This window comes from Epinephelus lanceolatus, chromosome 22, assembly GCF_041903045.1.
Source record: "Epinephelus lanceolatus isolate andai-2023 chromosome 22, ASM4190304v1, whole genome shotgun sequence".
NCBI lineage: Eukaryota > Metazoa > Chordata > Actinopteri > Perciformes > Serranidae > Epinephelus > Epinephelus lanceolatus.
The window spans coordinates 3616492-3630849 of NC_135755.1; the positions used below are offsets into that span (position 1 = coordinate 3616492).

Consider the following 14358-nt stretch of genomic DNA (forward strand, 5'->3'; position numbering starts at 1 on the left):
ATTGGTCCCTAGATTATGTTCACCCAGTTTCATGCAGATCGCTCAAACTTCCTAGGAAGAGATCCATTTGAAGTGTTTTTCAAAAAATTCAAAATGGTGGAAAATCTATATAAGCGGAAGTTATGGGTTCTTGAGTCAAATTTGTTCCTCATGAGGAGAGGCATCTCTGTGCAAAGTTTCATGTCTCTACCACATACGGGGCATGAGATATGCCCATTCAAAGTTTGACATTTCAATGGAGGGTGACACAGGAGCGGATTTTCAGTCCTGTCCCATCCCACTCTCACAAAAATAATCCCATCCCGTCCCAATCCCACATGAATGACTCCTGTCCCATCCCGCTCCCGTGTTGTGTTTCAGTTACAGTTAAAAAAAAAAAAAATACAGTACATGGATCACACAATGCCTACCTTAGTTGAATACAAACCCAAATATAGGATAGACTAGAACAGACTTTACTGTCATTGTACAGGGTACAACAAAATTATGGGTGCTCAGCCCACACAGTGCAAAAGAAGACAATAAAAAACATACATAAAACACCTACTGGTATAAAAAAAAAACAATAAATAAAACAGACACATTTGTGCAATTTGTGTTTTGATGTTTATTGCCTAATTATTTTAACATTCACTCCACCTTGATGCTGTTCAGAATGACAAACACATTTGATTTCTGATGTGGTCAGACAACACGTCATAAGAACCAGTTCTGAGAAAGAAAAATGTAGTTAAAGTATTGCAGTAAAAGTAGTGTTTGGTTGCTCTGACTGTTATTATTATATATGACATCATTAAATTATTAATGCTGAAGCTTCAGTGTTAGAGCAGCATGTTACTGTTGTAGCTGCTGGAGGTGGAGCTAGTTTCAACTACTTTATTAAACACTTGACTATTGTTATTATGCTAGGCCTGTCACCATAACAAATGTTGCTGGGCGATTAATTGCGTCAGAAATGATTGTGATAAGCGATAATATTGCGTATTATTGTGCTTTTAAGACCGTTTCTATTATTGTTGTAATTTTGCTGTTTTTAAACCATTTTTTAAACATATATAATGATAATTAAGGCATAATGATGTAAGTGCACCCTTTTAAAGAGAAATAAACATTTATTTAACAAGAATATTTACAAAAATTTAAATATCCGAAAAAACGCATAAAAATACCAAAATAAATAAATAAATACAAAAAACAGACTGTCAGTCTCTCACTCTCAGGTGTGCAGGTAAGTTGGTCGTATTCACTCTTTTTGTTGAGATGGTTTTAGAACAAACCCGGCACACCAGCTCATCCAAATTACTGGGCTCCCCTCTGTCATTTGGTTTAAATCCAGAACACTCCCACACAGGGGCCGTGGTGTTTGGTTTAGAAACAAGTTCCCCGTCTTTCTCTTACGCTCAATTCTCTTTTCTTCTCCGCTTTGTCTCCCCCTCACGAAGATCGCACTGTGTGTGTGTGTGTGTGAGACAAAGACACTCGATGACAAGAGCTTTCCCTCCGTTCATTACGCTAATGAACCAACTCACCTGGGTGCCAGACGATGCACGGCAGTGAACGCTCTTGTCGTCCAGTCTCTTTGGTGGAGAGAGACGGGGAAAACAAACATGCATGAATATGGTAATTAATCCCTTTTAATTTACCGTGCAGTTAACCGACTTATCGCATATCGCGACGGGCCTAATATGATTCCCAGTCCTGCCCGCTCCCGCTGACTTTTTTTCCCATCCCGTCCCAATCACGTGACGAACAGTGAAACGAATTCCCATCCTGTGAAAATGTCAGCCTCTACTAGGTACCCCAACAGAGGGGGGACCAAACATGGGGACGGTGAGGAACGCTTCTGTTGCTACCATCCACAACTTTTCACTAGGGAAACAAAAACAAAGCATACCGAACTGAACCGTACCGTACTGCTTGGTGGAAACGGGGCTTTTGAGATGCCTCTTTGGGTGTAGCTCTGTTGAAAGCTTGTTTGTAAATGAGTGGTATGTGTTGCAAAAGGGTTTGGATCAGTGATGTTAAGCTGCATGCAAGACTCTGTCTGTGAAAAGCATTAACTATCAAACCTCACTTAGCTTTGGTGAAGCCAACTAACCAATGACTTAACTGCAATAATCACAACAATAACTCAGTAAACAGCATTAAATCACAACTGACAGAGTTAAACGGTCTCAGCCTGTACAGCTGTGATGATGCTGTGTCCAGTAGTGTTATGTTATCGATCCTTGAGTGGATGGGAGAAAGAGTCGCTTTGTAGTGTATGGCTTTTGTTAGTCAGCAGAAGAAGGCTGGAAAGAGCTGTGGCTCCAGGTGCAGTCTTTGTTGTGTCCTTGGTCCAAAGGCGCAGACCCGAGGAACAGTCTCAAACAGCAGAGGTACACATGAGCTGATCGGTTCCTGCTTCATCATCAGCAGCAGGCCGTTCTGATCTTTGGTCTGAACGTCGTTTATATCTCCAGACAGCAACAAACACTGCAGCAGCTACAAGAAGCACTGCAACAACTCCTACTGCAACAAGTATAGGAGTGGAGTTTCCATCCTCTGAATCTGCAGATAGAAATAAATCAGAGTCAGTAAATGTGTGATTAGTTGAACAGCCTTCATTTGTCTTGTGTATTTCTGATGTTTGACTCTCAGGAATAAACTGCAGCTCCAACCTGATACACAGACACACACACTGAGCTCCACACACTCACCTGTAACCTCCAGGTAGATGACTCTGATTGGATCATCATCAATGTTGGCTCTCTTTGTACGTGTAAATCCATCTGATTTAACTCGACACTCGTATGTTCCAGAGTCGCTGCTGGTCACATTCTTCAGAGTCAAAGACACGTCTCCGTCCTTCAGCTCTCTGTCCTCCAGCTCCACCCTGCCTGTAAAGGATGGATGCTGTTGCTTTATTTCTAAGTGTCCATCTCTGTAAAAGAGGACGTACTGTGGCTCCAGGTCAGGTCTGGTCCACTCTACAGCTCTGATGGAGACATCAGCAGCCTCACATCTCAGAGTGACGTCATCTCCAGGGTGCACTGTCACATGTTGGTCTGAAAAACAATAATAACCATCCAGAGTCAAAAGGACACCACAGTATAAACTAGGCCTGAATGATATATCTTTGAAGCATTGCCATCACGATGTACACGTGTGCAATATTTACATGGCGCAGCTTGCGATGTGGCTCACCCTAATTAAATTAAGCATGCACGTTTAAATTGCCGAGTGATGCGCGGGAAACTCGCTTCCGTTTGAATGACTGACCAACAAAAGATGTCTAATTTAGTGGAATTAAGAATAAACAGCACGTGACAACACCTGAACACAACACAGGCTCCACTCCATAGACTGCGTGCACAGTGCCATGCTGGGGGTTCGGGCCGGGCTCGGTTATAAATGTCTCGGGCTCAGGAAAATGCGGCCCTAGCCGCACTCTAGTGTGCTCACCTGTGTGTGTGTGTGTGTGTGTGTGCATCGAGCACAGGAGGATTGTAAAGGTGCGACCATGTAGAGACAGAAATGACATGCCGTCGTGTAAACAATATAAGTCATTACGTTATAAGGTGAAATGTTTCACCGTATAACACCTTAAATAGTATATTGTTATGTTATTATATGAAGCGTCTGTCGCACCAAATAATATAACTTTAGTTGATGAAGAGATCAGACGGAGCCCTCTCTACTCCTCTTATAAGTTACTTTACTCACAAGTGTGTGAATTGACCTGGATATGAAGCGTCCATAGCACCAAATAATATAACGGTAGTTTCTAAAGAGCTAAGACAAAAGAAAAAAAAAATCAGTATTCAAAGCAATATCAGCCTCATAATTCCAGAATGATTAATTCTCACAAAGTAGAGCTACTGAAGTCATCTGGTGGAAAATAATGCATCCTTAAAGAATATATATATAAATCGCATTGTCACTGGGGGCAAAATAATCACAATGTCAATGTTTCCCAATATGGTGCAGCTCTAGTGTAAACAGAGGGCCTCTCCACACCACAGAGGTGTAATGTGACATCACTTGAACAGAGTCAGCCTTCCTTCGTGTTACCTGGCTGTAAAAAAAAAGTCTCTAACCTTTGATGTAAAACATGATCGATGATAGTATCACAAGTCAATGTGAGCGCATCATATGTTCCCACAGTGAGCTGCTCCACACTACACGCCAACACTTGTGACTGTGTGTGTAACTCACAGGCTGTGTTGGAAGCACAGACAGCTCACAGGTCCACTTGATATCACATCAATAATCTGAATTTATGCTTCTGCTTATTTCATTATTGTTATTATTGGTTTACTTTTTAGTAGTATTGTATTGTCTGAGAATGACTCATTTTAGTAACTATCTACAGTAAAAAAGAAAACAACAAGCAAAGAAACAAACAAAAATCATTTTATAAACTGGGCCTTCAAAGTGCTCTCTAAAGCAGTTCCAGTGCTGGTTCGGGGGCAGTGCTTAATTTGGAACCGATTTTTCTGTTTCGACTGACAAAAGAACTGGCTCTGGACCAGAAAAACTGGTTCCAGAGTGGCACCAGTTCTTTGCTGGACTAGAAGAACGAACCACATACATCACGGGGAAGGGGGCGGGGTTATTGAGCCGCCCAGCCACTGCAATGAACGCTGGAGGCGATGGTGGACGAAAGCGTAACGCTGCCGCAAACGGACCTGGAAGATTTCTTTCCGAACATTTTTGCCTTGCACGTAGTTGTTTAGTTTTACCAGTTTCTTCAGATAACAGCTGTGTCCCAATTTAGGCCTGCGTCCCTCGGAGGATGCGGACCTAAATTGGGACACAGCTGTTGTTTTTTGTGATGTCTTCTTGGCTTAAAGCCATAGTTGGTAATCCTGTTCAGAAACACTTTTTGTTACACTGGGTGAAATGGTCCTTCCATCCTGAGAGTAGTCAATACATAATGTGTTCAGAAAAAGGAATGAAAAAAATCCGACCTCTGTGGCAGCTGCAGGCCTGTAAGAACTCTGACCAATCCCTGCCATTCGGTGCTTATGGAAAGAACCAATCAGATGCCTTCATGTCTCGTATTGCCTGAGCCCCCCTCTGTCCCTGCCTCCCTCCTCCCTGTGCGCACTCATCACATATATTCAGCACAAACCAGACATCAACAGCAGTCCAGCTTTTGAACAGTGGAAACAACTGAGGGAGCTGAAGGGCCTGAAAAGTGATGCAGAGGTTGCTGTCTCTCTGTTGGACAGGTAATTATTTGTTTGCTTTGGGGGGATTTGTTATTTTACTCGGCTCTCCTCTGCTCTGCTGACTGCAGGATGCGCGTTCAGGCATGTCTGGGCTCGTGGCTTTGGACGGAGCACTGACGGGAGGGGGAGCAGGGGGTGGAGCTTAGAGGAGGTGCCGCTTTCAAATCTTGCTAGCTCTCCAACATTACCAACTATAGCTTTAATGTTAACTGATCAACAGGTTAGCCTTGCTAACATTAGCTAACGTTAGCAAGTTACTTAGCCATGGGCTCACCTACCAGCCCCACTTTCAGTTGGCTAAACATTGTATAATGTGCAGTCGACGAATCACTGTTTAAAGCGCTCTTTTTCATGTGGTCTACAGAGTTATCTGCCATCGAACAAGACGATGCTAACTACGAGCTAACGTCGCTACTCCACTGCAGCTCGCCAACACCATCCAGCAGCTGAGGTCAAAGTAGCACAGCAAGGACCTGAATGATGTCCTGCTGCAGAAGCTGGAGACTGACACCAGTGTGTTTCTTCATGGGAAGTTTTAGTTTTGCACATTCAATGCACACTTGTCACTTTTATCATTAGCTTGTTTTTTTTGTATTTAAATTAAAAAAAAATTCTAAAGAGACATGTCTGCTTCTGTATGTTTTCACTTAATGATGTATAATTTAACTGTGTAATAAGTTCAAGTAAAGCTAGTGAAAACAAGTCAAGAACTCAACAGGTTACCCATTTATGAAGATGCTTTTCATAGATGTCTTCAGTCACTGTGTTTATAAAGAAATGAGACCATGACAGCCGTAATCACTTCTATGAATTTAAGACTAAAGGCAAATCCAGGCTTAAATGGCCAAGTCTGGTTAATGTGAGCCAGAGTTCTGTTCCATCAAAGTGGCTAAGATTAGCCTCACATCGGTAACCATGGAAACCAAATTAAAAAACAAATTAAAATGTAATAAAAATAAGATAATTAAACAAACACTTATAACAGTAAAGCCAAAATCAATTTAATAAAAACAAAACTATAATAAAATGAAACTGAGGCATTAAAAAAAAGATTGTACATGAATATGTGATTGCCCTCCATCCCCACCCCACTGTGTTTCCAATTGGCTAGCAAATTCACAGCCAATTAAGGTCAACTGACAATGGCCAGAGAAGGAGAGGGACACACCCAGAGAGACACAGAGACAGAGCAAGAGAGAGTAAATTAGGAAATAATGGCATGCCCCTTCATCGAGGATCCTGTTGATGAGGAGGCCCACATTGTGCAGAGGGCCTTCCAACCACCACCAGCCCCAAGGGTCTTCCAGGACAGGACCAGCCCACTGATACAGACAGACTCCAATCTGTGGGAGAGGTACCGGTTCAGCAGGCAGAGCATAGTGTATCTATGCAGTTTGCTGGAACCACACATTATAAAGGTCACACGCTGCAGCCAGTCTCTGACCACTGTGCAGTCAGTCTGTACTGCACTGAGGTTCATTGCTAGCGGTACATTCCTGTATAGTGTTGGTGATGCTGAGAGGCTAAGTAAGGCGACTGTTTGCAGAGAGGTAAAAAGGTGTATTTTCTATTCATTTTGATTATTTCTAGCATCACCATACATCATGCATAGGGCTTGATTTGTTCACATTAACATATGGTTATCTTTTATATTTATGAATTAACCATGACACAAAGCAACCACATTAAAATGGGACACACACCATTGTGGTCTGTCTGTTCCTCATCCTATAGCACATTCCATACATTTAAGGGGATTTTCCTTATTTTGATATAATAAGAGATAGAGCTCACAGGTGACTCCCAAATGATGAGAAATAGATCATTGATTCACTATCACCTGCATTCACTTAATACTTTTCCTCATCTCCACTGAACTGATGGATTTGCAAAATGGAATTTTCTACAATCAATAGATAAATGTAATGTGATTACTTCCTATAAACTGATCATTTCTGAAATGTCATAATCTACAATCAGTGATGTGATAAATGCATGATATTCCATCAACGTCAGATACAGTTATGGCTTTCTTGAAGTCCCGTCCTCCGTATATTCTGAAGCCCCATGGTGAAGGACCGATAAGGTTCACTGTCAGCACCATTTAGTGATCGGGTCAGCACACACTCTTGTCCAAATCCAAGGTGAGTGCAGTGATTTAAGGTACCCCCCCCGGGGGGTATTCCATCAGCGTAGCTAAGAATATCCAGACTAAGGTGTAATCTTGAAGTTTGACTAAACCCCAACTCCCAATCTAGCTCCAACCCGTTCCATCAAGTGAAATCAGCTGGCTCCAATTGACGCTAATTCAAGCCTCACCTGTTAAGCCTCAGCTCATGCACGCGCCCAGGGAAAATAAAAAGCCCAAACTAGTCGAGTGCCGAAAATGTTGCAAAATGTCAAAAAGCAAAGGAAAGGAGCGAGTGGAGGCTTTTTCTATGGCGGAGCAAACGCTCCTTATGGAAGTGTATGAGGACTATAAGGACATGATTAGGAAGAAGGTCAATACTGCAGCGATTAATAAAGAAAGGCAGGTGGCGTGGCGGAATATTGCTGACAGGCTTAATGCGCAAGTGACAAAGAAAATTCAGCATAATATCATGTTCTATAAGCATCAAAGGGACAAAATATATGTAGATAAGAACACCTGTTAAATCTATCAATTCAAGTATGCCTAATGAAATTCACCAAATGTATAAATTAATATTAGTGATAGACTATTTATCACATTTATCTACTGATTCCTATGTAAAGTTCAGATGATGCATTTAATCAAACTATTTTATGTGAATCATGGCATTTATCACATAATTGATTGTAGATTATGACATTTCAGAAATGATCAGTTTATAGGAAATAATCACATTACATTTATCTATTGATTGTAGAAAATTCCATTTAGCAAATCCATCAGTTCAGTGGAGATGAGGAAAACTATGAAGTGAATGCAGGTGATAGTGAATACATCATCTATTTCTCATCATGTGGGAGTCACCTGTGAGCTCTATCCCTTATTATATCAAAATAAGGAAAATCCCCTTAAATGTATGGAATGTGCTATAGGATGAGGAACAGACAGACCACAATGGTGTGTGTCCCATTTTAATGTGGTTGCTTTGTGTCATGGTTAATTCATAAATATAAAAGATAACCATATGTTAATGTGAACAAATCAAGCCCTATGCATGATGTATGGTGATGCTAGAAATAATCAAAATGAATAGAAAATACACCTTTTTACCTCTCTGCAAACAGTTGCCTTACTTAGCCTCTCAGCATCACCAACACTATACAGGAATGTACCGCTAGCAATGAACCTCAGTGCAGTACAGACTGACTGCACAGTGGTCAGAGACTGGCTGCAGCGTGTGACCTTTATAATGTGTGGTTCCAGCAAACTGCATAGATACACTATGCTCTGCCTGCTGAACCGGTACCTCTCCCACAGATTGGAGTCTGTCTGTATCAGTGGGCTGGTCCTGTCCTGGAAGACCCTTGGGGCTGGTGGTGGTTGGAAGGCCCTCTGCACAATGTGGGCCTCCTCATCAACAGGATCCTCGATGAAGGGGCATGCCATTATTTCCTAATTTACTCTCTCTTGCTCTGTCTCTGTGTCTCTCTGGGTGTGTCCCTCTCCTTCTCTGGCCATTGTCAGTTGACCTTAATTGGCTGTGAATTTGCTAGCCAATTGGAAACACAGTGGGGTGGGGATGGAGGGCAATTACATATTCATGTACAATCTTTTTTTTAATGCCTCAGTTTCATTTTATTATTATCTTATTTTTATTACATTTTAATTTGTTTTTTAATAGTTAATGTTTTTTGATTAAGTATGTTATATATTTTATGATCTACATATTATTTTATCATCACATGACAGTTGTGAGTGTGTAAAGCACTGGCAGAACTGTCTTTTAGGTGTCTGTTCTTGTCAATTGAACATTTTTTGATCATAGATGCAGCTAATCCTCACCTTTATCCTGCTACAGACCAGGATTGCCCGGCATCATAAGTTACCATGGTTACTAGGCTGGGATTCAGGTTAACCACCTTGATGGAACGGAGTTGTGGCTCAGTTTGATGGAACGGAAACCGGAGTTTAGCTCGATGTATCAGGCTTAGCCAGAACCATGGTTTCCATGGTTACCGATGTGAGGCTAATCTTAGCCACTTTGATGGAACAGAACTCTGGCTCACATTAACCAGACTTGGCCATTTAAGCCTGGATTTGCCTTTAGCCTGCTTGATGGAATACCCCCCAGGTTTTCTACCCGGACGTATTTGTAAACAACCAGGCGATTCCTGAAGGGACACTAACAACTCAAAGTACACGTCAAATAAACTTTCTCCAAACAGGTTTTTTGTTATTTTAGGTAGTTATTATCACGCTAATGTATGTTCAAGTGTTCATTTCCCCCGATAAGTTGGTTTTAATTCGTTATTTGATTCTACAAACACAGTCTGACCATCTCGAGCTTTTATTTTGGTACTTCTGGTGACCGGGGGTGTGAATTTGCTTATTCGCTAAATACATACCTGTCAAGTTTTGGATTTGAAAATAAGGGAAATTTTTCGGCACCATTACCTGCCACAAAGAGAGAAATGTGAATGGCTTGTTTCTCCTCTGACACGCCACATACCTGTGTGCTGCCACGGCTCGGTTGTCCAGGTACTACTGGGCAGTCATGACACCAATGAAAGAGGAAATTACTGGACCTGGAGTCAGACTTCTCTGTTGCTGGTAAGCCGTTATCTTGCGCCACAGAGCACTATGAGCCTCCACTGTGTTCCACTTGTCAACCAGACCCACTGTCGACACTAACCTTGCGACAACTGCCACCCAGGCTACTGCAGGTGGCAGTTGTCGCGAGGCTAGTGACAGAGTTCAGTTTGGAGAGGCAGAGGAATGTTTTTTTTTGTAATTATATTATAATACAGGAGATTTACGGGAAAGAGGGGTAAAATACGGTAGTTTCCCGGCCAAAACGGGAGACTTGACAGGTATGGCTAAATAATTAGTTTCACCCAGAACATTTAGATTTAATATTTAGATTTAACATTTTGATTTAGCATATAGATTTAGATTTAATATTTAGATTTAACTATTTAATATATTTCTAAGTTAACAAATATTGCTGTAAATGTGGTAAAAGGTGACGTTAAAAAATTCACAACACTTTTTTAAACATTGAAGCTAAATGTGGCAAAATGTTGATGTTATTTTCACCGTGTGCCACTTTACAAACGGCACCCCTTAGAAATGAGGCATGTTGCTGCGTGCAGTATGAATGTAAACCTGCACATTATCTGACAACTCACTTAAAGTTAAAGGTTGATTATGTAGAATAATTATTAAAAGCTATAATTTTTTAAAAAATAATACATCCACAGTGCGTTTAGAGGGGTGCAGAATAAAAGCATAGCATTTCCTTGAAAAATTATATTTTGTCTGAATTAAATAATTTTATAAATTTTGATGGGTTTGACAATGACGTCATGTTTACATCGTACCAGCCAATAGCGGCCGGGCATTGCCGGTTGCCAAGTACGGTCTCTATGCTCGGCATGATGGAGTCTGCATGTCCAGCAGCTGCTTTAGAGCCCCGGAGAACGGTGCGTTATCCATCCCAGCAACAGAGTGACCGGAGAAGGTCAAAGACGAGAGTTAATATTGGCAAAGCATTTGCTCGATGGACTCAAATAAAGGGCTCCCACGGCATAAGAACGCACATGGAAATGGCTACTTTTCTCCTTGATCGGTAAGCTAACTCACTTGCTAACTTAGCTAATGTTACCTGTCGGCACTGATGGTCAATTTACTTTTTCAAGATAGATTTACCGCAAGCAGGCTGCGATACTGCTTTATAAACCGTGATTATGTGAGACTGTCTCATGACAATCAGGTATGAGCGGTGCGACGTCAGTGGTAAACAACAGACATGTGTAGATCAACAACAGATAACATGGAGTGCAGGAGAGAGCAGGACCATGCAGCGTTTAATGCTTGGAAGTACCGACATTACTTTGATTTTGACTCGGTACAAAGTGACACAAACATTAGCGTCTGCAGTGCACTCTGCGTGGTAAAAAAACTTTTATATACAGCGAAACATCCCACCTCAAATATGAGCAAGCACCTAACAAGCCGGCACAGGTTAACCTCATTGAGAAACCCCCGGATCCCCCCACTGACATTTAACCGTTTACACTAATCTGATGTTTGTAAAGTCTATAAACACAATGACTGAACAAACATTATTATTTCTGTGTGCACATTTTTGTAATTATGGTTATCTATTAGGTCTGATGTCGTCCTTTCCTTGGTTATCATAGATTAGCTGGGCTAAACGGTAGCTGTTAGCAGTGTTTGTAATAGGTAACTCAGTAACTCTAAACAGACCGTGAAAAAAAATTCCAGCGGATTTCTTAATTACAACATGATTGAGTTTAATGAAGTAGTCGCCAACCCGACGTGGCCCGCAGCGGAACGGGGGCTTGAGCCCGCTTCATGCAGCCACTGATGCCTTCTAGACATCGTGATTTCCCAAAACTGAATAAATACCACACATAACATCATATATATATATATATAGACCTATAGCTAGGCTAATGTTAAATACTGTTGTAAAATGAATTGATTAGTTGAAATTAGTCGTTACCCTGTATGATTCATCACTTCACATGGTGCAGGCTAATGACTTCACACACTTGGCATCGAACCTGGCAACCCGACTGCTGGAATTATTTTTTGTAGTTGCGACTACGATCTAGACACTAGATGGCGGTATTCTGCTCATTCTACATAATCAACCTTTAACAAATAATATAACATCTCAAAAAACATTATTTGCAGCTGAATTGTGAAGCATTATGCACCATTCAATGTGAATGTGCAGGTTAACATCCAAATGCTTGAGTTGAATGTGGTTGCTCATTGCTCCAGTCGAGTGTTTATAAGCCATTTTTTCTGACACAGTTTAGTGCTGCACGATTAATCTAATCGCAATCGCGATGTCAGGCTGTGTGATTACATAACCGCATAAAAGGCTGCGATTTGCGATTTAATGTAGGCTAAATAAATGTTAACGTGTGTGCCTGTGAACGTGACTGCCTCTCCTGTAGTGTGTGGAGGTTGTTGGCATCACGCCCACAAGCTATCCTGGTGCGTGCAGCCAGCGTGCAGCAGTGACCAACACAGACACTGAAGAAGAGCATGAGCTCGACCATGAACAGGCTGAGTTGGTGGCGAAAAAAAACCCCAACGTCTATTATCACATCATACTATCATACTTTGGATTCAGGTACGGCGACGTTGAACAGAAAGACGTGCTGTATAAAAGTTTAAAAGTTAAAGTCGCCACGTGCCGCAGCAACACGACCGATCTAGGCTATATCAGCACTTGAGGAAGCATGCATGTGAGAGAAAGCCGAGCCGTGTAACTTTAAAGACAGAGACACCTGAAAGACACCAGAGCCTCATAAAACAACATCCAAGCACAGTTACGCAAACATCTGTAAGTGTCACGGGAAATCACGGACTCCATAACAAACTATCGGCTGATGTTACACAAACACACCTGGAGGTCTGTGGCTTTCCTTTTCCTCGTCCTCTCCTGACGACACTCATAATTTAATTCAAATGTAATTTTGGGGAAAATATCCATCTTCCTGGTGTAACGCTATAGTGTCAGTTTGCGTCAATGTAGCGAGTGTGACAGCTGGTTAATTAACGGGGAATGCCTCTCGTCCAATCAAATTACTCGGTCGGAACTAACTTGTATATAATCCTTTCTATGTGCTCTAAACACGATCACACATTCCAGCTCAAAAAGCTCTCATAACTACATGAATCTGCATAATAAAAGCTCATATTTACCACAAGCTGCATGATGCAGGAGGAACAACAGGAGCACGAACACAGCCATGAGAGCTGGCAGGATGTATTTCTGTGTCACGCTGCCTGAGCGCTGATCTGCTGCTGTGAGCGGGAACTGCCTGACAGATGTCTTTATAGTCTGTGGCGCAGTAATGTGGGAGGATCATGCATTCAGGGCAGCGTTAACCAGTAAAAAGGAACCTTACTTCAGGGGCTCAGGACTTGGCACACATCAGAGACAATTGCACATTTATTCTGTATTTGCCCTGTGTCATCTGTGTTTTGGAGGGATTTTGAAAAATATATTTATGAAAAAACTGGACATATCATCACAGTCGGTCTGAAGGACATTATCACAAGATTTGTATGTAATGATAAATCTTTGTCCTTTGTAATTAATCTTATGCTACTCATCGGCAAATTTTACTTACATAAAATGAGAATGTGCCAAGTTTTTACATATTTCTGGTAGATTTTGATTTGTACATAAATACTTTAAAACTAACACAAAATAAGAAAAGTGACTATACAGGAACAGCATTGCTGCAGGGACACTGAGCTGCTGGCTGTTGGCATGAGACCATATTATCTACCCAGGGAGTTTTCTCATGTCATTATGGTAGCAATGTATGTCCCCCCGTCCGCTAAAGCTGAGTCTGCTTGTGACATTCTCCACTCTGTTACAAGTAGGCTGCAAACACAGCACCCTCAGGCCCTCCTTCTGATCTCTGGGGACTTCAACCACGCCTGTCCATCCACCACCCTGCCCACCTTCACCCAGTATGTTTCCTGCCACACCAGACACAATAAAACACTGAATTTATTTTATGCCAACACCAAGGAGGCATACCACTCATCCCCCCTGCCCCCCTGGGAAGAGCTGATGACAACCTGGTTCATCTTCTGCCTGTCTACAGACCTCTGGTGCAGAGGGAACCAGCAACCACCCACACTGTGAAGAGGTGGTCTGAGGAGGCCGAGGAGGCCCTGAAAGACTGCTTTGAGACCACTGTGTGGGAGGTACACTGACAGTATGACATCATGCATTATGGATTATATTAAATTCTGTGTGGAAAGCACCGTACCCACCAGGACTGTACGCTGCTTCTCCAACACCAAACCCTGGATTACTCCAGATATAAAAGCTCTCCTGAAGGAGAAGCGGAGAGCTTTTAACTCTGGAACTAAGGAGGAGCTGAAGGCTGTGCAGAAGGAGCTACGGAGAAACATCAGGTGGGGAAAGGAAGGAGAAAAAAAAGAAGATGG

The 14358-nt window shown here is 41.9% G+C and overlaps 1 protein-coding gene across 1 annotated transcript; it reads right to left on the bottom strand.

The window, feature by feature from the left end:
- Positions 1-592: 592 nt before the first annotated feature.
- On the bottom strand, positions 593-13210 carry LOC117245981 (myelin-oligodendrocyte glycoprotein-like). Its single transcript, XM_078164321.1, has 3 exons — positions 13093-13210; positions 2700-3047; positions 593-2550 (listed from the first exon to the last, which is right to left on the bottom strand). The coding sequence occupies exons 1-3, from the start codon at positions 13139-13141 to the stop codon at positions 2366-2368; spliced, it is 582 nt and encodes a 193-aa protein (XP_078020447.1). The 5' UTR covers positions 13142-13210; the 3' UTR covers positions 593-2365.
- Between the last annotated feature and the right edge of the window lie 1148 nt (positions 13211-14358).

What these genes read in the sequence shown, in the direction of transcription:
- LOC117245981 (XM_078164321.1), bottom strand. Translation starts at nt 13,141, where the DNA reads ATGGCTGTGTTCGTGCTCCTGTTGTTCCTCCTGCATCATGCAGCTTGT. An exon ending in CCTGCATCATGCAGCTTGTG is followed by an intron (nt 3,048 to 13,092) that starts GTAAATATGAGC and finishes ATTGTTTTTCAG; the next exon opens with ACCAACATGTGACAGTGCAC. An exon ending in CATCTACCTGGAGGTTACAG is followed by an intron (nt 2,551 to 2,699) that starts GTGAGTGTGTGG and finishes TTCTATCTGCAG; the next exon opens with ATTCAGAGGATGGAAACTCC.